This window comes from Amphiura filiformis, chromosome 13, assembly GCF_039555335.1.
Source record: "Amphiura filiformis chromosome 13, Afil_fr2py, whole genome shotgun sequence".
Classification (NCBI taxonomy): Eukaryota; Metazoa; Echinodermata; class Ophiuroidea; order Amphilepidida; family Amphiuridae; genus Amphiura; species Amphiura filiformis.
In genome coordinates, this window is record NC_092640.1 from 17,788,366 (window position 1) to 17,815,602 (window position 27,237).

The 27,237-nt window shown below is 37.8% G+C and overlaps 1 protein-coding gene across 1 annotated transcript; it reads right to left on the bottom strand.

Annotated features, from left to right (window-relative positions):
- Positions 1-6,396: 6,396 nt before the first annotated feature.
- On the bottom strand, positions 6,397-27,212 carry LOC140168065 (phospholipid scramblase 2-like). Its single transcript, XM_072191369.1, has 10 exons — positions 27,142-27,212; positions 26,151-26,202; positions 20,476-20,620; positions 19,262-19,339; positions 15,419-15,495; positions 13,624-13,757; positions 12,742-12,862; positions 11,381-11,483; positions 9,753-9,811; positions 6,397-6,715 (listed from the first exon to the last, which is right to left on the bottom strand). Exons 2-10 carry the CDS (start codon positions 26,160-26,162, stop codon positions 6,686-6,688), a joined length of 759 nt encoding a protein of 252 aa, XP_072047470.1. The 5' UTR covers positions 26,163-26,202; positions 27,142-27,212; the 3' UTR covers positions 6,397-6,685.
- Between the last annotated feature and the right edge of the window lie 25 nt (positions 27,213-27,237).

Sequence of the window (27,237 nt, forward strand, 5' to 3'; positions counted from 1 at the left end):
CCGGGTTCGTTTTAAAAGTATCTTGTTGTAGACTCTAGCAGCTATTGACATGAGTGATATACCCCTATAGTTGGTCATCAAAGAAAGGTCACATTGGTGATCCATTGGCGTGGTGGAGATAGTGTAGAGTAAACTTTTGAACAGAAAGCATGAATGACATCACTACCTCCCTGAAGAGCCTCGGCTATAATTGCACTGACAGTCTCTTTACGAGAAGAGGGGGGTCAGCACAGATGGGGAGCTCTTCTTGCGCTGGTGAGGGTACATGTAATTCTGACGGACCCAAACCATTGTTATTGTTGAGCAATGAGCTGTCGAAGAAACTTTTCCACTCCACGAGAAATTCTTTGTCACTTGAAGGAGCTGTGCTATCTCTCTTTTTGACTTTCACATTTCGCTTGTGTTCTTTCCGGAAAGGGTGTGGATAATTCTCCAAGTAGTTGCATAGTTCCCAGTCTCATCAGCTGTTTATTGTGTGCAGCACCCTCATCAACTTTATAAAAATCATTGAGACTGCTTTTCAATTTCCTCCATTTTTCTCTTGATTGTGGGGATTTGCTTGCTTAGAGAAAAAAATCTTAATCCTCTCGATTTTCAGATACCCAGCTTAGCAGGCCATAGGGCTCTTTCTTACCAACCACTTTCTCTGCAACTTCTCTTACCTTTGTTTCAAAGGACTCGTATCTTTCAGTGATGCTTAGAATCATCATCCATTTAATGCTTAGTGTTTGGAATCGATTAGATAGCTCTAGCTGAAACTCATCTCTTGTGAATGGATCCTGCAGCTTCCTCCAGTTGCACTTGGGTCTCATGCATGGCTTTCCCTTGCCTCTTCTCAAGTTGGTGACAAAGAGAATGCTGACAATGCAATGGTCAGAGTCCAGTTCTACTGAATTGTCCGCACGGCAGTTCTGAAGAGAGTTGACCAACTTGCAGTTGATCAATATGTAGTCCAGGTGATGTTTTATTCCACCTGGGTGCATCCAAGTCCACTGGCGGCAACGTGGATGAGGGAATCTTGGTTTTGCGAGTCGGAGGATTTATTCCTGACACACGTTCACTAGCCGCTCACCATTGTCATTTGTGGAATCATGGAAACAGTGCCTACCAACAATCAGGGTGTAAGTAGCATGGTTATCGATTCCAATTCTGGCATTGAAGTCCTCAAGAACAATATGGATGTTATGTTTCTTTACTTGGTTCAGATGGTCTAAGAGAGAGGTAGTATTCCTTCACTGCAGATGATGAACATTCAGTGGGAGCATATACAATGGTGATGCTTACCTGAGGATATCCATGAAATGTTGCATATAGAATTCGCTCAGTGATTACTTCTACCTTCTGCAGGCATTTGTAGATGAATTTGGACATGAGTATACCAACACCGCCTTGCCTCTATTGGGTGTCAGATCCATACACCATTACACAGTTTCTATCATCTGACCAAAGTTCTTCTGTTGGATTAGGGGTAATAAGCCTATGTTCTGGTATCCTAATGATATCGACACCAGCTTGTACATCCCATAAAACGTTGATGGGTCTTTCCTTGTTGAAATAGAGTGCGTACATTGCAAAGGGGTCTTACCAGCAACTGCTGACTTACTGACAGCTTAAATCCGCCACTGCATACATATAAATAAAGGTGACATCTTGGCGGGAAGATAATGCAAAGGTGAATTTATAGTCATTTCATAATATTTTACATCGAACCTTGCCTAACATAGAAATCTTTAATCGCATTTAGGTGCAAACTGGCCATGTCAAAATGGTGGACTAGTGGAAGAAGATGAACACGGTTCCAGATGCACCTGTCAACCAGGATTTACCGGCATCCTATGTGAAGGTAATTCAGATTTCATTTATACATGAACATGCTCTACTACTGTCCATTCAATTCGCTTAGATTCTTGGTTTTTTTAAATATTTGTTAAAAATAAAAAATTGTGGTCAAAGTCAAAGAAAAGAAAAGTGTTAGCACACCATTAGACCCAAAGTTCAATTTTAAACCCCGTTTCTTTTCAATTTTGTTTCATCTTAGGCCGTAAATGGAAAGTAGTACTACTACTACAGTTTGTCGCAATATAAAACGTTGACTCCATTTATTCAATGGTCATATTCTTAAACGGCATTATCTTTAAAAAAGTTTGTTATAGTTTCTGCTATAATTTCAAAAATGTAGTCGGTCATTATGTAATAAAAGTTGACTTGTGACCCTATAGATTATTTTCATGGCATTTTTCTATGATCACATAAACACTGTACCTTTGTCGTTCAAACAATGAAAGTAATGAAATAAAAATAGCAATAAAAGAATTATGATAACGAATATTTTCAAACCGTTTTTTTTAATGTCTAGTTCAAATTGAGATAGAAGACATCAATCAGTCCATGGCTCCTACAAATCACGATATTCAGCCGCCGATCCCAAGAGGACACTTCCTGACGAACGGAACTGTAATGGTCGAAATGGCAGTGCTAATGATAGTAATCGTTGTGCTAGCATTAGTTGTATGCCATCTTAGACCAAGGAATAGGAACAGTGTATTACTAGGCAATCCCAACGTGCTGACGAAGTAGCAATAGTTCAGTGGTCGCATACTGAATATGCAGACTTTCCTTTAGTAGTAAAGGATGGTAATTTTAAAGTCATCTACTATGATCTTTTTATTTTTGCCATTCATATGTAATAAGTTTGGTGTTGGGTGTGCGTGGGTTTTAAAAAGGATTTAAAATTCCATTTTAAATCAAGGAATAGATAAACAATTATTATCATACACAAAAATGCCAGTATAATTATGTATTTGTAATATGCATTCCTAAATCTGTAATAGTAGCAATAGTTCAGTGGTCGCATACTGAATATGCAGACTTTCCTTTAGTAGTAAAGGATGGTAATTTTAAAGTCATCTACTATGATCTTTTTATTTTTGCCATTCATATGTAATAAGTTTGGTGTTGGGTGTGCGTGGGTTTTAAAAAGGATTTAAAATTCCATTTTTAAATCAAGGAATAGATAAACAATTATTATCATACACAAAAAATGCCAGTATAATTATGTATTTGTAATATGCATTCCTAAATCTGAATTCACAGGATCAGAACGCGTTTTCCTGGACTTTTCCAGTGGCGTAGCTGCCGGGACAAGGGGAAATTTACCCCTGGCAAAAATCAAAAATTGTGTATTTAAGCCCCACCCCTACAAGTTCTGGAAAAAAGAAAGAGAAAAGAGGGAAGGAAATGTAGACAGGGAGAGAGGGAATCCGTACAGACCAATAAAATACCCGTTGCTGAAGCGTATTTAAAGGAGCAAGGGACTTCTCGAAAGTAAACAGGTAGACAAGCGCTTAGCGCTGGCATGCTAATTGCAACCAAATAAAATCCTATAGGGGGAGTAAATTTGGGAAAATAAAACGACAATAAAGGGGCCAACCCAAAAGGAAAAGTTGAAAAATTCAATCAAGATGACTGCTTGATCGCATCAATTATGTGATGCGACCAAGCAAAATCAGTCGGAACTCGGAAATATTGATTTTGAGATATAGCCAAACAAAGGAAGTATTTCCTTTCCTGTTGTTTGGGAAACTCTTTAATTGCTCATATCTTTCATGTCTTTGGAATTCCAGTGCTCTATGTTGGATGTAGATTGGTTTCTTGGTGGCATTATTGTGAAACCATGGTTTTGGTTTTGCTCATGTTTATCCTTGATAATACTTGATTGCTTCCAGGCCATGTAGTATGCATTGTGGGTGTTCTAAGAAGATGGTGATGTGGTCTGCAAATCTCAGGTGATTCAGCTTCGCTCCATTGGTGTATAAAATTCCATTATTTTCCTGTCTAGCTTACAAATAATTGCTTCCAAAGCGCCATTGACCAGTTTGGGAGACATGATATTCCCCTGTCTTACTCTCCTCTGTCAATATCTTATCTTGTCACTCTCTGTATACAGCTGGGTAGTAGCTGTACCATTGCTGTAGCGACTGTATACCCAGACACAGGGGAAAGAAGAAATACGCATCGCACTCTAGCACAATTAAACATGAATTTACAAATGGAAACAAGACATGCATAGGCAGATATTCCAGAGTAAAAACTCCGGACATACCTGCCTGTGCGGGACCTTGAACCCCGGACCTCTCGCTTGTCGGGCGAGCGCTCTATACCACTGAGCTGTCCCTGGACTCAACAGGACTCAATTCTGGTACCCATGGTACCCAGACAGTTTAATATCTACTTAACATAAATGCTCATTTATTATAATTGCTGAAACTGGAATGTTTAATGTGCAAAATAGAAGGAATGTCAAATTTTGTAAATTGGTGTAGATTAATATTAAATAATTTTATGCACGTTTGATATATAAAATTTATATATATATACTGAAGGAATATATGTTGCGGACTACTCTGATACCATTTGACATTCATCGCTCACTGTTAAAGCAATCCAGTATGCAGTACACTTGAACGTTTCCAAAAAGGGCCTGTAGAATAATTTTGGGTACTGATTATATTTCTTATGATAATGCAGTTAGTGCTTTTAAGCTAGACTCTCGTTGCCAGGTCACACTCGCTTAATAAGTTCGCGCATTCGCTTGCTATAGTCAGAGCGCACCAACATGTTGCTCCCTCATAGTAGAAGTGAAGTCCATTGAACATGTTGAAGACAGCTGACAAATGAGCACATATCTCTAAATTACGTGATTACACAAACAGATATAAATAAATAAAAATAAATGTAGAAATTTATATAGCGCCGTAAATGCCGTAAATAGCCTCAAAGCGCTTTTACATTTATTCTGCCGTCATTAGAATATGTCGGAACCACGTTTGCAGCCTACAAGTGGCGCAGGGTCCATCAGTACAACGACTGTGACTACCCCTAACAGCTTCCCATTGCACCTGGGTGGGGTGAGGCAAGCCGCCTTGCCCAAGGGAGCAACACAGTGGTGGGACAGGGAATCGAACCCACGCACGTCTAGCAAGCTCTCAGATTATGAGTCCAAGGCTGTAACCACTGAGCCACCGTGCCCTCAGTATTAATCAATCTACTAAATAAACAGTAGTAGCTTGTGTGTTGGTGACTTCCCTTTTAATCTCTCTGCTGTCTTCCATGCCGCGATGTTGTACATGTTAATAAAATTGTATCATAAAATCATTGAGCTTGTACTTAAAACACATGGTTGTACGGTGTAGGTTGTTTTATTTTATGAATATGGAAATACAATTTTTACAAACATTAAGAGCTACAAATAAAAGTTGTGATATTTTAAATCATTACAAACCTAACTTATTTCCAATTCAATTTGAAATTTTCAATCTATCTAACTTTATTACCCGATTTAGGCAGTGGCTACTAGGGGGAAGCTCCCCCTTTCTCTGGAATGAAATATCAGGACAAAATTGCCCACAATCTTGATACAAATTTTATTTATTGCCTTGTCTATGTTTCATCAGACAAAAACAGTTTCGAACTCAAGCAATTAGTGAATAATGCTGGAATCGGAATTTCGTGTATTGCCATAAAGCTTTTATAATATTTCCAAACAATTGTATAAATAATTTCATTGTACTTTCCATTCTAATATTAGCATCAAAGTAATTTGCTTAAAACTTTTTACAGAACTATGACAAATACTCCAGATTCCAAACCAAATTTCCTCCCAAGGTGGAATAATTTAAAAATTACATTCCTGGCAAATTATGATACTTTATAATTATTGGCATAATATTGGCATAATATAACTCGCATCGAGTTAAGTTAGTCGAATCACTGGACAATTTCAATAGAAATGTAGTCAAGTTAAGTCATATGTACTCACGTGACTCAACTACAAGTCTGCCGTTGTCAAAAATACACACATCGTAGCACACTTTAGACTAGAGCATAAGACCATCAATGATGTATGCATATTATCATTTTTTTAACAGATGAACATGAACTGCCTATCATTACTGACCGTCATCATTGCGTTGTTTCAGAAACAATATACCTGTCCCGATCTATTTGTTTTTTGCACCTGCTATATACAAAAAGCTATAAAATATGTGACCAGCTCCAACAAATACCCGGAACAAGTCGCCAGGCATGTTTTTTTTATTTATATACCTTTAAAGATGGCATTCCCATGAAAAAAAGTCACATTTTTAGAATTCTTAATTTCAAGGTATTTGACCTTGGGACTGATTGGACTTTTAAATCCTTGAAAGTACTTATTAAAAAGAGGTTTATTCAATCAATAATTGACAGTTGAACTATAATCCCTATTCAATCCTGTGTAAGGCAGGAAACTAATTAACACATTACTCAGACTAGCAATTTTTCAAAAATATCAAGGTATCATTTACAAAATTATACATATCTTGAAAAGTATTGATGCTATACAATTTTGGTATCATTTTGAAGCTTATTGTCCCGTGCTTACATCTTTATTCAAATCATGAAATGTCAAAAATGCAACTTGTTCCTGGGATTGTCAGAACGGGTCACATATAGAAGTCTATCTCTGCGTGTGATATTTGATTCAAATTTCCACACATTTTATAAGTTGATGTTCTGAGGTTTTGTTAGATCCGAGATGATGAAGGGTTCTCATATATGAGTCAGAATCCTCTGTTAGTGCTGAGATCATACAGAGATCTCCGGGAGGGATCTCGATAATTATATCATTGTTGCTAATCATCATCAGTTAATTCTTTTGTTCATAGAACATGAAATCCTGCATTGAAAACAAAAAAGGAGAGGAAAATCACGTTGGTATTAGACATTGTGATTAGTAACAAAAAAAAAGAAGAAAAAAACAAACAATTTTATTCATAATGTTGTTAATACTATATTGTAGAAACAAGCAAAGAACAATAAGCAGGTATTGCAAAAAACGTCTGCACAAAAAGTAACACAGCTGTTATAAATACGCCTTTAGCTCCAGAACCTTTGTTTTCACAATATTTCAACATAAAATTTGTTCAATATTAACAATACAGCAGTGTTTTGAAAGAAAAATACCCGTTTGTGAAGCAGCGCCCGCAGGCGATGCTTCCCTATTTAATTTCACTGAAATGGCTTGCATACGATTAGGTGATGTTTCTCAACTTTCGTTGATACACCATTCAAAATACATTACGATAATCGAGCTCAAATGAGCCTAGAATATTGCAGGTTAGGCGCATGCACATTCTCTATTTTTATGAGTTTGTTTTGTATGGCAGTACATGACTGAGAAAGAGAATAAGCATAGTTTGTCTTGTTAACAGTCTGTGCAAGGGTTGGCCGGTTTGTAGTATGTATTAACAGTCTAAGTAGAGGTTAACTAAGGTGAGACCACCAGATTTGGAAGGGGTTATCATTCAGTCGTGAATTCAAAGAGTTTGCACTATACTCTAATTAAAAACAAAACGACACGCCATTTTATAAAGTGACTGTAGTGCCCTTAGTGAAACCAGATGAAAACTTAGTGAAACTTGACAGGACCTTACCAATTATAATGGTGTCTTTTGTGTGTAATTTAGGAACACTCTTGATTTTCCAGATTACAATTTTATGTTTCCCTAAAAATGTAATGGTATGTCTTTTATAACTTACACAGATCTTCCGAGTGACGTAATGGGCATAGTAACATTCGTTTATGGTGAAAGCTTCAGGAAATTGTACACGGGTATATGCAGGGGGTTATTCCGTGAATTTAAGAGTTTGCACTATTAATAACAAAACAACACGCCATTTTACAAAGTTACTTGTGTACTTAGTGAAACTTGAAAAAGCTTATCAACTATAGCGTGTCTTTTGTGTGTATAAATTTAGGAGCAAACTCTGATTTGCCCGATTACAAGTTTATGTTCCCTAAAAATATAATGGTATGTCTTTATAAGCTTGGGCAGATTTTTCTAGTTACGTAATGGACACAGTAACACTTGTTTGTGGTATAGGGGCTCAGGTAATGGTAGGGGTATATCAATTACGTGATTGGTGTATCATATCTTCCGAGTTACGTAATGGCCACAGTAACATTCATTTATGGTATAGGGTTTCAGGAAATGGTAAGGGGTATCAATTACGTGATTGGTGTATCATAGTTGACACGATTGCTCTTCGTGTATCATGAGCATGATGAGAGCTTCAGGAGGTATATATATCAATTACGTGATTGGTGTACTGTATGTAATCTTTCAACACAGCCTTACTTTTGCCAGTAACTAATATTTTTACTGTACATCTGAACGTTATATTTTTCCACCAAATAAACTGATACGAAGTACAATTTCTGTGTTCAAGTGCTTTACTTCAAAGTGTTCTTACAGTATATAGCTTAACTTCTTTGCTTCCACTTCAAACAGTGTTTATAAAACACAAACCTATTTAATGCCCAACATTTCGTTGGACATACACTGTAAATCCAAGTGTTTAGAGTTTTTGTAACACTTTTGAACACTGAAAAGTGTTTATTTAGGCCTATCCAATTCACACTAAGTGTATACGACACCTAAACACCAAAGCAAACACAAAGTTAACACATAATTACACAAAGAATAAACATATGACAGTATTAAGATCCTAAACATCGGACATGTTGAGTTCCAAAATTGTTTAAAAAGTAATGAAATAGAACAGTAAACATCTAAATACTCGTCAGTCTTTACTCTTAAGGCCAAGTAAAATACAAAACATGTTTCACGTCCGGGTTTTTGAAAAAAAGGAGGAAGAGGGGGCTTTTTATTTTTTATTTTTTTCGGTGTAAATACCAATAATTAGAACTGTTTTAGCGCACACGATAATACCTGGAAAAAGGAGGAGGCCTCTTTTTATTTGTTGTTCTGAGAGATCCCCTCTTATTATCACGAAACATTCCAAAAGTGTTTCTTGATTATCAGCAAGGCTGTAGAAAGCATATCTCTACTTCTTAGACATATTTTTGAAAAGTTATGACTGTATTTCAAAAAATAAAAATATAATTGAAGAAACCTCAAAAAAGGAAGCGGGAGGGGACGTGAAACATGTTTATTTTTTTATTTGGCCTAATATCTATGTGTTAACTTTTGTGTTTTGGTGTCATACCTTTACTGTATAATGCCAAAATTGTTACAGACACCCTAAACACTTGGACTCACAGTGTACATTTTTAACCCATCTTAACATTCGTGTCAACACATTATTACTTTGGTCCATCCCCCCACACACACACACAAATCATCACAGTTTTCAAAATTTCAAAGATTTCCTTTATTTTTATTAAAAAGTTGCACCTATTTGTATTGTCAGGGCGAAGATAATGGCGGGCTTTACATGCTATAGTGCTTGTATAATAGCCATTGATCGCTGTAAACTGCAACTTTTAAATTCGGGTAGTTTTCTTTAAAAGCACCATGGTGTTGTTAACATTGTACGATATTTGACAAATGGGGTATCAAAATGCGCATAAATAAATCATCCTTCTCTCTATGTTGAAATATTGTGAAAACAACTATCAGTTCTGAAGCTATAGGCGTATTTATAACAGCTGCGTTACTTTTTGTGCAGACTTTATATTTGTATATTTGTATAGAGTACATATACGATTACACGAAACCTTTTCTCCGATGCCGATGTAAAATAAGCTATTTTGCTTTTTTTTGGTTTTGGCACGCTACACGTACATCCATTGGTAACATCGTTCATAAAAGGTTATGAAACTTTATAAAACAAAACAAACAAAAAACCTTTACTTTACTCTCAAGTTCATGTTGTTATTTTTGAATTTCGAATTGATCTAACACACTTACTATGAGAAACAATGCTCCCACTAGCACAGCCTTCACCTTGACGTCCAAATCCCGCGGAACTGCAAAATCAAAATTGATGTCGTTGGGATCAAAATGACAATGTTACTGTAGGTCTATAGTTTATACATGTGTAGTTATTATATTAAAATACTATTCTACTTTTTAAATATTTATGACATTGGGTTATTCCATTTGAAATCCACACCCCACTGTGGACGATTTAGCCAAAGACCTCCACCATTGTCCACTCACGTATGAAAGTAACGAAAACGCGAAATATGGATTTCGTAGAAAGAGGGGTGTCTTTTTTAGGGGACCATCCACGCCATGGGTAGTTTTTGAAATTAGCTTTTTATCACTAATTATAATATGGAACAGGTAATCCAGTGATGCCACTTCTCCGACAAATAGGAAACCTCAACAATTCTTTGTTTTCTTTGTTTGTTAGGAAATCAGAAAATGAGTAGGAAATAAAAGATTTGAAACCAAGTCATCGCAAATTTAGACAAACAAATTTAATCCTTACTAAGGAACAGATACCCCAAAATTGTGATAGAGGGCAATGTACATGGGAAAAGACCACGTGGAAGACCTCCCAAAAGATGGATGGACACTATCAAAACAGACTGCTTAGCTAAAAATATCACCTCCATAGCAGCAGCAGGAAGAATGGCCAAAGACCGAGTGGTATGGCATGGATCAGATGGCAAGGCAGAGTGCATCATACTGCAGTTACTGTCCGTTTTCCTATACACAATACACAGTGCTCTTTCCCATTGACGCGTGACCTTTACAAATAGCCCTACGTTAACAGTATGGGGATATGACTAGTTAACGTCGCTGTGTGAAAAATAACCGGCCAATATTAAAAGTACTCTTCTAAAGTTCTAGAAAATATAGTTTTTAACATGTCCTAAATTTTAGCTAATTTAGATGTTTGGAAATATTCGTACTTAGGTGTTTTAGTTAATGTTATAGGTAATAGTACATTGCCTAGTTAACGTCGCTGTGTGAAAAATAACCGGCCAATATCAAAAGTACTCTTCTAAAATTCTAGACAATATAGTTTTGTAACATGTCCTAAATTTTTAGCTAATTTAGGTGTTTGGAGAGGGTCGTACTTTTGTGTTTTAGGAAGGACATGTAAACGACAGATAACACCAAAAATATGAAGAAATTATTTCCAAACCGTGTTAAGTCAAAAATCATTATGTTGCTCATTTTCAAGAATGATGGTTTACAAAAAGCACGCCATTATCTGATTTCGTGAACAAAGCCACACATAACATTGTTTCCTTTCGTTTCCTTTATAATCGGTTACCCAACTGAAGCTATGAATACCAGCTTTATTGTGATATCGCACATGAAAACAGTCACTTGTGCACAACCAGAGAAGATCCGATTTAATCAGTTGAGCTGTTTCAATGAGTGTTATCTTGGTTTAATAGCTTTTAATGGGGTTAAATCCTGCAAAGGTCGAGATGAATTCTATTGTAGACATGACTGCATCATGTCAGCATCCGTGCCGACGCCTTAGGTCAAGGTAGGTCATGGTCAAGGGACATTTTTGCCTTCTTAGAAATTTTCTTGAAATTCACAGAAAATTGCACGACATTTGCCATACTTACACGTAATGCTAAATGTGTCTGCATTTGTGAACATTTCTTTGATGGCCCCTGCCCACTGCTTGCTAATTATGCCAACTTCCTGCGTTAAATCTGCGCTCATAACCTGAAAATAAAAATCGGACAATCACTCAGTGACGTCTGAAACTGAAAGGCCTTTGTCAAATCGAGCCAAATGTCGGTGAAAGCCTGTGGATTCGCTGAGATCACCTATCAGTCTGGCAGTTTCGAAGGCCTTAATCCCTTGTTGTTAAGCACATTTTAATTGGATTACGTAACTGATCTACTCCGGTGACTGCACTGACGCTGAGCAGTGCTGTAAACACATTTGTAAGACTAAATTAAGATAAATAGCAATCAAATTCCTTGAAATTTTGAAATTATCAACAACGTAAACTTGAACCCCCTCGACTTTGTCATCGCAATCGGCCACACGTCGGCTGAGATGCCAGCGAATACGCTCTGTACACAAACCTGTTCAATTCGGCACAGAAACAGCGGCGAAAACAAAACTCAAAAGTCACTCTTTCTTGGAAAGTGCCCCCCCCATTTCAGATTTAAGTTGAGACATGTTTGCGAGAAATTCACACAAAATTGCATGACGATACAGTCACACAACGAGTGACGTGCATACGTTCTGTATACAAACCTGTTCAATTCGGGCAAAGAACAGTGGTGAAAAAACGCTCAAAAGTCACTTACTCTTTAATTATTCTCCAGATTTCAGATTTAGATTGAGACATATTTTCTACAAATTTACAGACAATTACGAATTGCGAACATAACAATAAGCATGGTCCGAAATCTCTGTGTTAAAAAACTATCGATCGTATTACATGTCTAGGCTAACAAGGATCGTTGCACTTCCCATAATGTATTTCTTCCATTTCAATTTTCTGTACTGATTTGGTATGTTGTGCCACATGGGCGACCCTTGTTTAGCAAGTCTATTCTCAAAATGAAAGCAAAGGAAACCTGTACAAAGCAATGGGAGCGTCATTTGTTGAAATGAGGGGGATGTATTATGTTGCAATGGAATCTTGGAAGGGTAAGATATCTTCTCTGGGTTTTGAGATGAAAAATGTAGTCAATACCAAGATTTATTACTGCTTCTTGATAAACATGAGGAATAGTGCCCTTATTTACTGCATACCAAATCTGTACCCTTTTGAATAGTTATACATGATTTTGAGTGACGGGAGTTTTTGCGCAAAGGACCTTGTTTTTCCTTCAAAAAATATTCTACGCCCCCTGGGAATCTTATGGTGCGTCCCATAATGCTTTGATTAGCCTTGATATACATCCGGGATAGGGGATATGGGATTGGCCCAGGGAAGGCTCATACGCCCATGATGATTGCTTACCGCAAATTGAATATCGCATCTACAGCATACCATATTACACAGGCAACACGGACCACGTATCTTCAGTACTGTTTCTCCACTGCTGTTCATTACGTTCATTTCAGGCTTCCAGCTGCTGCGACTGAAATATAACGGGCAAAGCTTATAAATTTATTTCACTTTACTATGCAGTCCTTTTGAAATGGTCACGTTTCTTTCGAAATTAAGATATGAAATGCTATGAGATTTCCATGCTCATTTTCCCACGGCCCTGTCAAACCCAACGTTGGAATGATTCAAATAACTTTTTCGACGCAATCTATTTCAAGACATCGAATGTTTGTTGACGAGAAGGGGTTGCAGGTCGATAATCCGAAGGATCATTCGTCCGAAAACCCAATAATTTAGTTCAAGGGGGTAACTCGCCTTTTTAACTCGCCTCTGCACGTTACGCCAATTTCATAACTCGCCTCTGGGACTTGACGCCAATTTCATAACTAGTCTCTGGGACCCGGCTCTGGGACTTGCCAATCACCTAACTCGGCTTGGAGACTAGACGCCAATTTCATAACTCGCGTCCGGGATGGGAATTGGCGCCAATCTACGTTGGAGTAACTTGCCTTTTAAGCTCGGCTCGAGGAATTGGGCCTAGTACATGTATACTTTGGGTGTCGTAAGTTGCCTGTGGGACTTGGCGCCAATCTTGGGGGCTAGCGCCAATCGTCATGGGGCTAACTTGCCTTTTAACTTGCGGTGTGTTTTTGTTTAACTCGTCGTATACTCGACCCCCTTGAGACAGGTTTATACAAGTTTGTTGTTTTGTTGTGCATTGTTATTACGAGGTTTTTTCGCCCAAAAATAAAAAACAATAAAAACAAATTTGACATTGGGTGAAATTCTTACGTTTGCGTGACAGTTCCCACTATTGTTCCTGGTGGTGATTCGATGTTAATTGTCAGCGAGCAACAGTTACCGCCGTCCGCACACCAACAACATCCAGCACAGCATTGGAATGGTCGTACTATACGAATCACTTCCTGATGACGAAAAACATAATGCAATAATAAAGGGTTCACATGTTCTTAGTCCCCTTAAAGGAAGGGATATGAACGTTTGGACAGTATTTATTGTGGGACATTAGAGCACATCAGACATATCGAATTGCATTCTGAATACGAAGAATGTCCTTCTGATATCAAGTAATTTTGATTTTTTTGACATTCGCAATGTAATACACATTTTACGGCAAATGATTAAAATTGATATTTTTGATATTTAACAGTACTCGAAGTAAACTTTATAAATCTGATGATTTATACTTAAAGTGTATGTAGGTGGGATGAAAAGCCGACGATCAATTGAAAATTTTGACCTTTCGTATTGAAGATATGATTTTTTTTCCCAAAACACAAAAAAATATAGGTCTTTGGGGGAAAAAAACCATATCTTCAATATGAAAGGTCAAAATTTTCAATTGATCGTCGGCTTTTCCGCCCATCTACATACACTTTAAAAGTATATCATTAGATTTATAAAATTTACTTCGAGGACTGTTATATATCAAAAATGTGAAAAATGTCAAATTTTATAATGTGTCATAAAATTTGTATTATATCGTGAATTTCAAAAAATGAAAATTATTTGATATCAGAAAGACATTCTTTGTATTCAGAATGCAATTCGATATGTCTGATGTGCTCTCATGTCCCACAAAAAATACTGTCGAAACGCTCATTCCAGTTCCCTTAAGACTCTTTCAAATACATTTTCTTTACAAAATAAAGTATTTATAATGTCACACATTGCTGTGTTCGGTTTCAATGGCTCAATATGTAAGAAAAGATGCACTTTGACTTTGGACCATTCAAATTTCAAACATTGCAGTAATAGCAAAATAAAAAACGGGTTTCTGCTGACAGTTTCCATGGTTTCGCCAGAAACCTTTTGGCTTTCTCAAATCATTGTTGATGTTATTGATCCAACTGCTTGGAGCGGGAAAATGGACCGGATCTTTTGATTTTCCAGGAGTGTTACTCCAGCCTCCAGCGCTGGTCTTGAGTAGAGGATCAAATATATAACTCAGAAAGAATGTGCCCTCGTCTCTGTTCATGATGTTGTCCCCTACATATTGCTGGCTCTGTCATTCATTGTCTTCTGTCAATGATATTGATGAACTGTCCCAGTCTATTATATAGTTTTCTCGTGATACATGATTGAAAATTGCGGACTTGTTTGATATTTCTTTCCATAAGTTCTATTTCCATAAATAGAACTATAGTGTCTTGCATGTAGGATACATTACAGTGGCCACGTCATATGGGCACTGGCCTTTCAAACGAAATGAAAATGGGGACCAATCGCATTGAAAAATGCCGACAAATGACCGGTGCCCTCTGACCCTCACGTTTAGGCGAAGTGCCCCACCCCCTCCACATCGAATGACTCACGCTACGCCACTAGGACACAACATGGTGTCCGCCAGGCTATTCGAACTAACCATAAGAACTACCTGGCGATTTCCCAAAAAGAAGTTTTCATTATCAATTGGACCAATCAGCAACATTGTTAGAATAATTTTATCACGCATAAGGTTGGAGTGAATTATTTGCAAAGCTCCATGCTGATTGGTGATTAAAATAAAGATGCCATGTAATTGACCAATCAGAGGCAATGTTAGATCGGTAGGTAGTGAACTCACCTCGTTATTATTGTCTGTAATGTGCATTACGAAAGGACGTCCTTGCTGACAGCAGAGTCGCCAACATAAGCCCGACTCTAAAATTAAATATCATACAAAAACTTCATAGTAGCAGACATATTACTGCGCCATTCAAATGTGATGTATATATAAGAAACACTACAGCTAATTTCATACTGCAGTTACTGTCCGTTTTCCTATACACAATACACAGTACTCTCACCATTGACGCGTGACCCCTACAAATGATGTATGTTGGGAGAATGGACACTTGCCTAGTTAACATCACTGTGTGAAAAATAACCAGCCAATATTTTATTTATTCTCCAAAACTTCTAGCAAATATATTTCTCTAACATGACCTAAAATTACAGCTAGGTTAGATGTTCAGAAATGGTCGTACTTTTGTAAAATATGAGTGAGGGCAAGGCATAGCTAGCCAACTCCCCGTGTTATTTGAATGGAGATTTGACCGAAAATATTGGTATCGGACCGCTCACTTCTGAAGGATGCCACAAAAAACCGGTAAAAGCTACATTTAAATTATTCTAAATAGGTTCTAGAAAATAAAGTTTTGTAACATGTCCTAAATTTTTAGCTAATTTAGGTGTTTGGAGAGGGTCGTACTTTTGTGTTTTAGGAAGGACATGTAAACGACAGATAACACCAAAAATATGAAGAAATTATTTCTAAACCGTGTTAAGGGGGTACTACACCCCTGCCCAGTTTTGTGCCTATTTTTGCATTTTTCTCAAAAATTATAGCGCATTGGTGACAAGTAAGATATGTATATTATAGGGGCAAGGACTACAACTACTGCACTGGAAATTTTATTTCAGCACGGACAACAGTTGTGGAGTTACAGTAAAAATGAGGAAAACCAGTATTTGATCAATAAATCAATAACTACTTGCCTTGAGTTGCTGAATTTTCTGTGCAGTAGTTGTAGTCTTTGCCCCTATAATATACATAACTTACCTGTATCAAATGCGCTATACTTTTTGAGAAAAATGCAAAAATAGGCACCAAATTGGCCAGGGGTGTAGTACCCCCTTAAGTCAAAAATCATTATGTTGCTCATTTTCAAGAATGCTGGTTTACAAAAAGCACGACATTGTCTGATTTCGTGAACAAAGCCACACATAACATTGTTTCCTTTCGTTTCCTTTATAATCGGTTACCCAACTGAAGCTATGAATACCAGCTTTATTGCGATATCGCACATGAAAACAGTCACTTGTGCACAACCAGAGAAGATCCGATTTAATCAGTTGAGCTGTTTCAATGAGTGTTATCTTGGTTTAATAGCTTTTAATGGGGTTAAGTCCTGCAAAGGTCGAGATGAATTCTACTGTAGACATGACTGCATCATGTTAAGCTTGTTTCAACATGTTTAGTGACTAAAGTATAAGCATGAAGCGTCTGTATAATGATAGTCAAACCAGCCATTGTAACAAATTTCCATACGCCATGAACATCACGGATTAGGGATCGTTCAATATTTATGCCAGGCAGGGGGGTGGGAGTTTTGAGGGGGATTTCGAAATTTTAGGTAGATTGGGGCACGGGTGCTACTCTTCAAGAGTGACAGCACGCATAGATACCATTAATGTATTGCATAACATCTTCTGGAAAGTTCTGGAGCAGTGCGATGGGTTCACATCACCTTTTCGGGTTCTACCTTCATGAAAGCATTATCACGAATTTGGTTAGCTTGAATTAAGGTTAGGGTTTAGGGTTAGGGTAATGGTTAGGGTAATGGTTAGGGTTAGGGTTGTGTTAGGGTAAGTTTTAGGGTTATGGTTATGGTTAGGGCTAGGGTTATGGTTATGTTAGGGTAAGTTTTAGGGTTAGGGTAATGGTTAGGGTTATGGCTATGTTAGGGTAAGTTTTAGGGTTAGGGTTATGGTTAGCGTTAGGGTTTGGGTTATGTTAGGGTAAGTTTTAAGGTTATAAGGGGAGGCAGTGCCTGAACGTTACCCTTACCAGCACCTTTACCAGCACTGGATAGTGAGACCCCAGGCCTGAAGGTGTCTCAAATGCTACCGGGGAAGAGAGGACGGATGGCATCATGTTTGGTTCCAATGACGCTCCAACATCAAAGCCAAATGGAAGCGTTGGAGTTGATGGTTCTGTGGACAGAGAAGCTAGACGAAACCTCTGGAAAACAACTTTGAAAATTGGACATTGTAACCAGAGAACTTGATAGAAATGATGTCAACCTTACAGGAATTTCTGAGATGAGATGGACAGAAAAGGGCATTTCACCACACCTGCAATCATGTCATGTCTACTACTCTGGGAAAGACACAAGGAGAGAGCATGGTGTTGCTTTCATTGCCAACCCAGATGTTGCCCGGTGTGTTCTAGGATACAACCCAATTAATGAGAGAATCATTACTATCCGAATACAAGTAACACCAATGAACATATCTGTGATTCAAGCATACGCAGTACGCACCCACCTCGGCATCAAACGAAGAATAAATCAAAACCTTTTATGATGACCTCCAAATGGCTATAGACAGTATCAATAAGAGATATATCATTATCATCACTGGAGACTTCAATGCAAACGTTGGAGGACAAAGTACTAACAAAAATGTGATGGGAAACTGTGGCCTGGGAGAACAGAATGAGAGAGGAGAAATGCTTATTGACTTCTGCTGAGAAAACCACCTTAGCATCCTCAATACTTTCTCTATGCAACACCCAAGGAGGCTCTACACCTGGACATCCCCAGACCATAGTACAAGGAATCAAATTGATTACATTTTGGTCCAGAAGAGATGGCGATCTAGTTTCATGTCTGCAAAGACATATCCTGGGGCAGATTGTGGATCAGACCACCAACTTCTTATGTCAACCATGAAGTTTAAGGTGAGACGTAAAAAACAACAAAGACAGCCTGCCAGATATGATGTCAGTAAGATCAGTGACAGCTATAGAGTTGATGTGAAGAATCGGTTCCAGAAGCTATTGGAAGATGGTCCAGAGGAGTCTAAACCAGAAGAACCGTAGCAAGAAATCAAAACTGTAGTTACAGATACAGCACAGAAGACACTACCCAAACAAAAGAACATGAAAAAGCCCTGGCTTTCAAAAGAGGTTTTTTTTTGGATAACAAAAGGAAAGCAAAGGAAAGACTTGATAAGGATGATCTGAGCAGGAGAATACAAAAAAAGGTCAGGAAACGTGCCGAGGTTGAAAGGGACAGTGTAACAAACAACACCAAGGACATGTATAGAAACATCAAGCAACTGACCAGCAAACCAACTCACAGGATCAATGTGCTGAAAGATGAAGCTGGCAACATCCTTACAGAAGGAGTAAATCATGGAATTCCAGCAACCTTTATTTCTGTGCTTCATTGATTATTCCAAGGCATTTAATTGTGTGCAGCATGGAAAATCATGAATCATCATGAAAGATATGGCCTTCTCTGCACATGTGGTGGATTTGATTAGATCTCTATACAAAGGACAGGAAGGCACAGTAAGAACAGAATGTGGCAGTAGTGAATTTTTTACAATTGACCAGGGAGTACGCCAGGGTCATGACTCATAGGACGACGACGATGAGGGGTAGGGTTATGGTTATGGTTTTAGGGTTATGGTTATGGATATAATATAAAAACATTCGCGATGTTTACATAAAGGTAAAACCTTTCGGTAAAAACGTAGTCTCCTATCCGTGATCTTATAAACCTTGGCGCTAGCCTTGGACCCTTGATGGCGTCACACCAAAAATGCGTACATCGTTTCTGCCAAATTCACGGCGTATTACTTTATGCACCTAATGATTATTAAAACAAATAAGAAAAACAAACGAACAAACGCTTACCTTCTCGCGCGAAGAACACCTGTTGACCCATGCTATTCTTGACCACATATCGGTTTTTGGTTTCCCAATTCAAGATAGCTGTAAAATATTATGTTTAAATGTTAAAGCAGCTCATGTTCATAATTCACTCTAAAAAATAAAGGTTCTAAAAGTAAAAACCATTAAAGGCTCCCTAAAGAACAAAAAATGGTTCCAAAACCATCAAAATGGTCCCAAAATGTGATACAGAACCGTTTTCAGAGAACCTTTAAGGGTCTCCAAAAGTAAAGAACCTTTTTAGAGGTTAAGGGAGGATTCTCCTGAGAGGACAAAAAAGTTCTATGTAGAACCTTTATTTCATAGAGTGTACAAGCTGGGCTAAAATATGTTTTTCATAGTCTTTATACTTTTGGAATCAACTTTGTTGTCATGTCACAATATGACATGGTTGTGATTGGCCGTAATTCTTACATGTGTGCTTATACGTAGTACACAGGCTGTGTCAAAATGATTGGTACAGGCAAATTTCAGTGATTTTTGACATTTGGATCATTTTGATAGCCCCTTAATAGCAATCTAATGGTGCGTCCCTTATACATGATTTTTGTTAGCCCCTGTGGCAGATAACCATGCACATGATCTGGGGTGGTGGGGAATGAGGTTTCCGATTCAGGGGCGAATCCAGGTTTTTTGAAAGGACGCCCGTGTTTGTTTTTTGTTTTTGTTTGTTTTGTTTTTGAGGAGGGGCAAGCCCAGCGCCTTGGATCCGCCCATATGTCGATATAAAACAAGTGAACTACTTCCAAGCAAAAAATAGTGCAATTGCTCCGACTGGCGGACAAACTTGCTCAGATATGTCTACTGGCGGACTCCATAGGCTCAACCCGGGTTCGGTCGTTTAACACGGTACGCTCGCCTGTGTGCGGGAGTCTGTGGTCCTCACGGACTTGGCAAGTGCAAACGTAGTGATATGGTTCAAGTGCTGATCATAAGGGAGGTAAACTTAGCGGGCCTTGGACAAGCACTATGGACCACACTGGCCACATCCCAATGGCATCGATCAATAACCTCAAATTAAAAAATCAAAGTTGCAAAGTAGCCTCAAGTTGCAGAGTATGAGTTTTTGTACCCAAAATTTCAAAGGTCATTCAATGGATGGACAAATGTATTGGGGTTAAAAACTGTGCCATGATAGATGAGCATGTTGTGGATCCTAGTGAAGGTTATCTACTCACCTTCTAAGAGTTCCACCTGCTGATGTACAAGAATCTGATCGAGTTGTGTCAGATATTCCAAACCCGGGGGACACCCGACAGGTCTCTCTGGTGGGGCTGGCATCCATTGTGCACCCTTCTCACCTCCAGTTGGTTGTCCTTGGACCTTAAGAGAAGACAAAGCATGAAAAAATCGTCGTTTTTGAAAATGTTTTTGTGACTTTTATCGTATGGTCATTTCAAATTCCTATGAATTAGCCTCATTGGGCTATTCTACCTAAAATCAACACTCCCCTGTGGAAGATTTTGGAAATATCTTCCACAGGGGGAATGAATTTAAGATGGAATGAACACTTTAGCTCCATTTGAAACTAATCCTCCCTCTGTTGAAGATTCAGGTGGAATCTTTCTCAGAGGGTGTACGAAATTCAAATAGAACTGTCTAATGTGCTCATTCCATTTGAAATTCCTACTCCCCCATATTTCCACAATCTTCCACAGGGGAGTGTGAATTTTAGATGAAATAGCCCATTAATCCTGTTTGATCGTCACAAAATATCTACTTCTATTTCTGGGTAGCATATCCAAACCAATCAAACGACATAATTTGGTTAACCGATTTGACGAGAAAGAAAACAGCATGAGATTTTCAAAACCTCAACAAAAAAGAACTTTTCGTACTTTAACTTGATTGAAGATGCTTTTCAATCAACTCTGGGACATTTTAATTGGCAAATAGAAACCGAAACTTGGTGTCTTTTGTTTATGTACAACTTCTTGTTATTGTGTTATTGCCAATTACGGTCTAGTCATGCAGCTGATACAACCAGGTTCCGGGAAATCAACATTGTTCTACTAAGGTGCAACATCTTTTATGGTCCTATAGCGCTATCGGTCATAATCGGTGCCCGAAGAGGTACCGATGACACTTTTTATCGTACCCTGCATTCGTTCAGTGCATTCGTTTTTTATTTAAATGAAAAGCAATAACACTATGCAACTATTAATTATTATGCTTGATACAATTTATTACATCACCAGGGAGTTATGTTAAGAGTCTAACCGGGCACCGATAGTTCTGTAGGACCAAATTCGATGTGGTGCCTAAGGAATTATTATTAAGCTACCGTAATTTATGCTACATATTCTAGAATATTTCCAATTCATGCTGCAGACCAAAATAAACTTTTCTTAAAGAGGAGTTATCTACAATGTAGTTTCATCTCGGAACTGGAATGGAGATCGCGGCTGAATGCGATATTATAATGAAATGAAATGTTGGCATTGAATTCAGCTAGGTCATTACTCGGTGGTCACTCGATAGTTGGTCCAACAATAAATATTCTTGATCCTTCATACAGCTCAAAGAGTTTGCCATGATTTGCCATGGATAAGTTCTGTAGATTTAGTCCATTGACTAAGGTCAGTGACCATTGTTGAGGCGTTAAGAAGATAAATAAATGCCAGAAGCTATTCTATATTGTGGTGGATATCCAACTTACAGTTATGTCAACATTTGGTTACTCATCCATAATAAAGGCAAATAATGATTATGTGTTTCTGTTATGATCAAATCACTGTGTATACATCTATCCCAAAATCTGATTGCTATTATCATATGGGTGAATGGACAACAAAAGAATTGGTTTCTCCATAGGGCTTGTATTTTTGGAACTGGTCGGTGACTTTAAGTCTTTATTGGGCGAATTATCGTGTGTCCACCAGTAATGTGTGATAATTTACTCGTATATTCGTCATGGTAAGTCATAATTATGAGAGTCTCATAATTATGTCGTTAGTTTTGTTCAAGCTTAGGAAGTGACGTGAGTGAAGGAGAGAGGTATCATGGTTGCCATGCATGAATGGCAATTTTGCAGTTTTGTCTTTCAAAGCCGTTGTGAAATGCATTGTTTGTCGGCAAATTTGATAACGGTAAAGCAGTTTGAAGAAACTTAAGGTGGTATATGAGGATATGCTCTGAGCATGTTTTCAGTAGATTAATTGAGTAAGGCAAAGTACACTGATCAATATGCATTTTGTTCGAAGCAAATCGGTTTTCATAATACATCAATTTATATTTTCTTTGTATCTTATTGTTTTGATCAATAATCAATGTAGTTAATATTAATATGTAATTTTTGCCAACATTTTGCTAAAAACCCATGCATAAATGTTGAGTTCATGCAGTTTTTGAGTTAAGGCCAATAATAATCAAAACCAAACGTTTGGACGTTTCCCCCTCCCAAGAAAATTATTAATGCAGGTGATGGGCATATCAATTTGTAAGCGCTCTTTAGCAAAGTCATAGTTCATTGAATTTACAACCGTATGACAAAAAAGGCGAAAATAGTAACTTTTGCACAAGATTTGCAATTTAAAGAGATTTGGCCATTGTTCATTAAAATGAAGATAGTATATGGACAATATAAGTGTGCTCTTTCATTTAATGACATAAAATTTGAAAAATATTGTAAGTATCACTTGAGATTTTGACTTTTAAAACCTACATTTTGGTCAAAACTTGTGCGTGAATAGGTTGATTTCAACAGATTTACCACATTCGCCTTGCTATAAACATTTAATTGCGTCATCTGTTGACCTAATAAAAAAAAAACAATCACAGATGTAGTATTTTCCAGCTAGAAGCTCACACAGCTCTTATGATGCTATGCACTCAACCGTGTAGAGTAAACACAGACTGTGTTCTCCACAAAGCACTGCTGCTTGGACGAAATTGTGTGCTTAGGTGTATCGAGGCGGAAAATGTGCAGGGATTCGTTTATAAGAGAATCGTTTTTGTATCCAAACCTTTATATGTTGAAATGACACCCCTTATATCAAGCCTTGGGATCTCATGAGAACCCATATCGTTGCACTTGCGTGTTAGCTTTGATTGCCATGCCTCTCTATTTGGGTGCAAACACTGCTAGGTTATGCTCCCCTCCGACACGCCTTAAATAATGTCAAACTACTTGCCATGCATCTATCATGTCTATTCGATGTACTCGGTAGCAACAACTCCTCTTCAAGTGCCGCCATGTTAAAGTGAAATGTATCCTTTTCCAAAAAAAGTGTTATTGAAAATGTTTTTTCCTCATGTTGCGCCTTCGTATAATGACCATATTATATAACTTTATGGAATAATATAGGCCTATAATAGGCCTACTTCTATTGCGTATAGCCTATATCGTGTTTTGGGATTTCCAGTAACCGTTACCCGACACTTTAAAGGATATCCGTTGCATCAACTGAGTTGGTGAGTCGGCCTAGGCCTATAAAATTACAAAACACCTTACTGTGACATTGATGTAATGTTTGATGTTTGTTTGTGCGGATGACCTTTGGTGACCTTAATATTTTTAGCAGCGCCCATCTATTTTCCCCAAAATTTACATATTTTATTGTTACCTATGAACTTCAAATGTATACCCACACGTAATTAATGAGCTAATTTGCATAAATGCTAATTATTTATGCATTGTATGCAAATTGGAGAGCGGCTAGACTAAATTTCAAGGCAAAAGTATGAAAATAAAAGTAGGGCCTATAAACGTTTATATATAGATTTTTAGCAAAATATTGGCAACTGAAACTACATACTAATGAGCTTTTCCACATTTGAGAGAGTAGCTGGAAATTGGTTTTGTTCCCGTTTTGAGGAGTCAGCAGTAAGTATTATTGAACTAAACTGGGCTCAAAAAGAAACTTATACTTTTTCAAAAGGTTATAATCTTAAAATCCTGTCCATAAATATGAACCAAAATTACATAAGAACCAAGGATTACTTCAATACTCTACTCTAAACACTGGAACAGCTTCCTGGACCACATTCACAGCCCAATAAATGGCACCCAACACAAGAAATCTGTAAGTAAGTGGAATAGTGTGGAACAAGACCTGTTTCTTGAAGAAAGTGTGTGAAAAGCAGAAGCAGCCCCCGTTCCACACTATTCCACTACTCTTGGGAAATAATCACCTGTGTAAGGATCTTGTATGCATTCTCTTCAGATTTCTTTTGCTGGTTGCCAATTATTCGCCTGTGAATGTGGTCCAGGAAGCTGTTCCGTGTCAGTGCATTTTGCTGTTGTGTCAGTTGGACAACTGCTTGGTTACTGACATGTGTTTCGAGTAGAGTATTGAAGTAATCCTGTGTGTAATTTTGTTTTATTTTTATGGACAGGATTTTAAGATATGACCTTGTGAAAAATTATAAGTTTCTTTTTGAGCCCAGTTTATATATAAAGATTTTGCAAGCTTGGATAGTTTGGCGTCATGATGTAAGAGCAATAATTTATAGGGGAGCAATATCGTTACTGTTAAGCAAGATGTTCATAGCCCTGGTTCAGTGCCGATCTGACCAACCCTCTCTGGCACTGAGCCGGCCAAGCAAATACTCAACAGTCGTCAGTTTCGCCCTGATGGCTTGCTCTATATATAGCGGTCTCGACTTGGTTCACTCCGCGCTTCGCGCTTGCAATTTGAGGGCTTCGCGATCCTAGGAACTGAGCCAGTTCTAGTTACATCGATTATTTGGATATAAGGCGCTAACCTACCAATAAAGGTATCTTTTCAGCTCCGGGTTGTGAAAGGACATCAGTCTGTACCTATTATAACCCGCGGGATGCGGAGTTTCGCAAAAGTTTGAAAATAAAATCAATAAACGAAAATTGAAGACGATGAAGAAGAAGAAGAGTTATATATTGGTAACCTTTTGGCGCTAGAATCTGGTGCGCGTGTGAGGGTACGATTGAATTCCGCATTGTCATTATCTGTTCTCGAGGGAAATTCCCTCGGGTAAGAAACTTACTGCTCTCTATCCAGGGTTATCCGTACGAAACTCGAGGAGGTGATCCTGGCTGCGATGGTTATCATGGTTGATTAGGGTTCTAAAAGCTGCGCCCCTGATGATGCTAAATGGTTATGTCTTGTGCAATAGCGCAATGTTATTGTGTAATAACCGGCTAAATAAATCTTTTCAAGACGACAACTAAAAAAAAAGTTGCTTTATGCTGGGTTACTGGGTTGAAACAAGCAAGTGAACTACTTGCAAGCAAATGTACTAATAGAGAAATACAGGGTATCTCTGAAAGAACTGTTCCGAAGCAATCAAGCAAATGCACTAGGCCTACCGGTACTCTAGAGAAATACATGGTATCTCGGATAGAACTGTACCGTCGGAAAATTTTATTTTTGAGTGGGCCTATTTCACTGCGCAACAAAGCAGAACGGAGCAGTGTACATGATATGCCTGCATGTTGTTCATTGATGTATCCGGCTTTATGGGGGGGGGCAAAATAGGCCTACAGATAAAGTTTTCGAGCTTCCAAAAAAGGCTTTATTGGGATTCTGATATAGCGGGTAAAACATTGGTATTTTACACTATTTTAACCTATAATCGGGGTGAATTTTGGTGGAAAACGGGATCTTTTCCCTTTTCTTTTAGCTTTGCCTCCCGAATTTCTCTTCACACTAGTATAATGAACCTTGTTTGGATAAGGAAATAAAATTCTCAAAGATAAAATTACAATTTTAGAAAGTTAAATTTCTTTCTGATCCGCGTTTGCGTTGACTTGACAAGAAAAAATAACTTGAAGAAAAAAGTTATCCCGTACGAAGCGCGGAAGTTGTAATATTACAAATTAAAACTAAACATTGATAGTAATTGTGATTTAATGTCATATATTCGATTGACTTACTGGTTGAGCCATGGTGATAATTCTCCAGTGCTTTCAGGAATTTCCTACAGGCCTATAAATATATAATATATTAATAAAAAACAAAATTATCAACGGATGGTATAATATGGTTGCCCCGCATGACTACAAATAAACAATGGCGATCAAACTTAAAATTACAAGTTACCCCCCCCCCCCCGATAGAGGGTAGGGCCTGAATGACTATAATGTTAAGACCACTGCGTAACCTTAATGTTAAGACCTTGCGTAGCCTTAACCAAAAGCAATAGCCATCAGAGTTGCCCCGCAGGGCTACAAAGTAACAATAGCGATTAATGTTAATACCATGCGTAACATTAATGTTAAAACCTTGCGTAGCCTTAACACAAAACAATAGCTATCAGGGTTGCCCCGCAGGGCTGCAAAAGTAACAAGAGCGATTTAATGTTTATAAGACCATGTGTAAGTTTTAACATTAATGTTAAAACCTTGCGTAGCCTTAACGAAAATCAATAGCTATCAGGGTTACCCTGCTATAATACTTAGCATAACCTTAATGCTAATACCTTGCGTAACCTTAACCATGTTAACGACAATATAAAAATGTGTGTTCTGGTAGAACTGTCCCCATTGACTACTGTATAAAAATAAACAACTTAAGGGCTCAGTCACACACCTTTGCAATTTTTTGTGTGGGACATGAGAGGACATCAAGACACGTCAAATTATATTCTGAATACGAGGGATGTCCTTCTGATATCAAATAATTTTGATTTTTGTTTTAATTTGCGATATAATATAAATAAGACAAATTATTTAACAGACCTCGAAGTAAACTAGGTAGACTTTATAAATATAATGCAGTTAGCCTAAACTGATGATAGGCTTCATATCTCGGGCCTCTACGTCGATTTACATGTTATGGTAGCCGATACTTTCATAAATTGCCGGATATTTTTCCTTATAATTATTTAATAAAACGATAAATAATGACAAAATAACGCTAAGTTACCTGAGCTATAAAGTTGCTGTAGCCTGCATATAACGTCAGTGTCCGCTATGATAAAAGAATATACCAATATAATCATTCAGAACTGACAAAACAGAT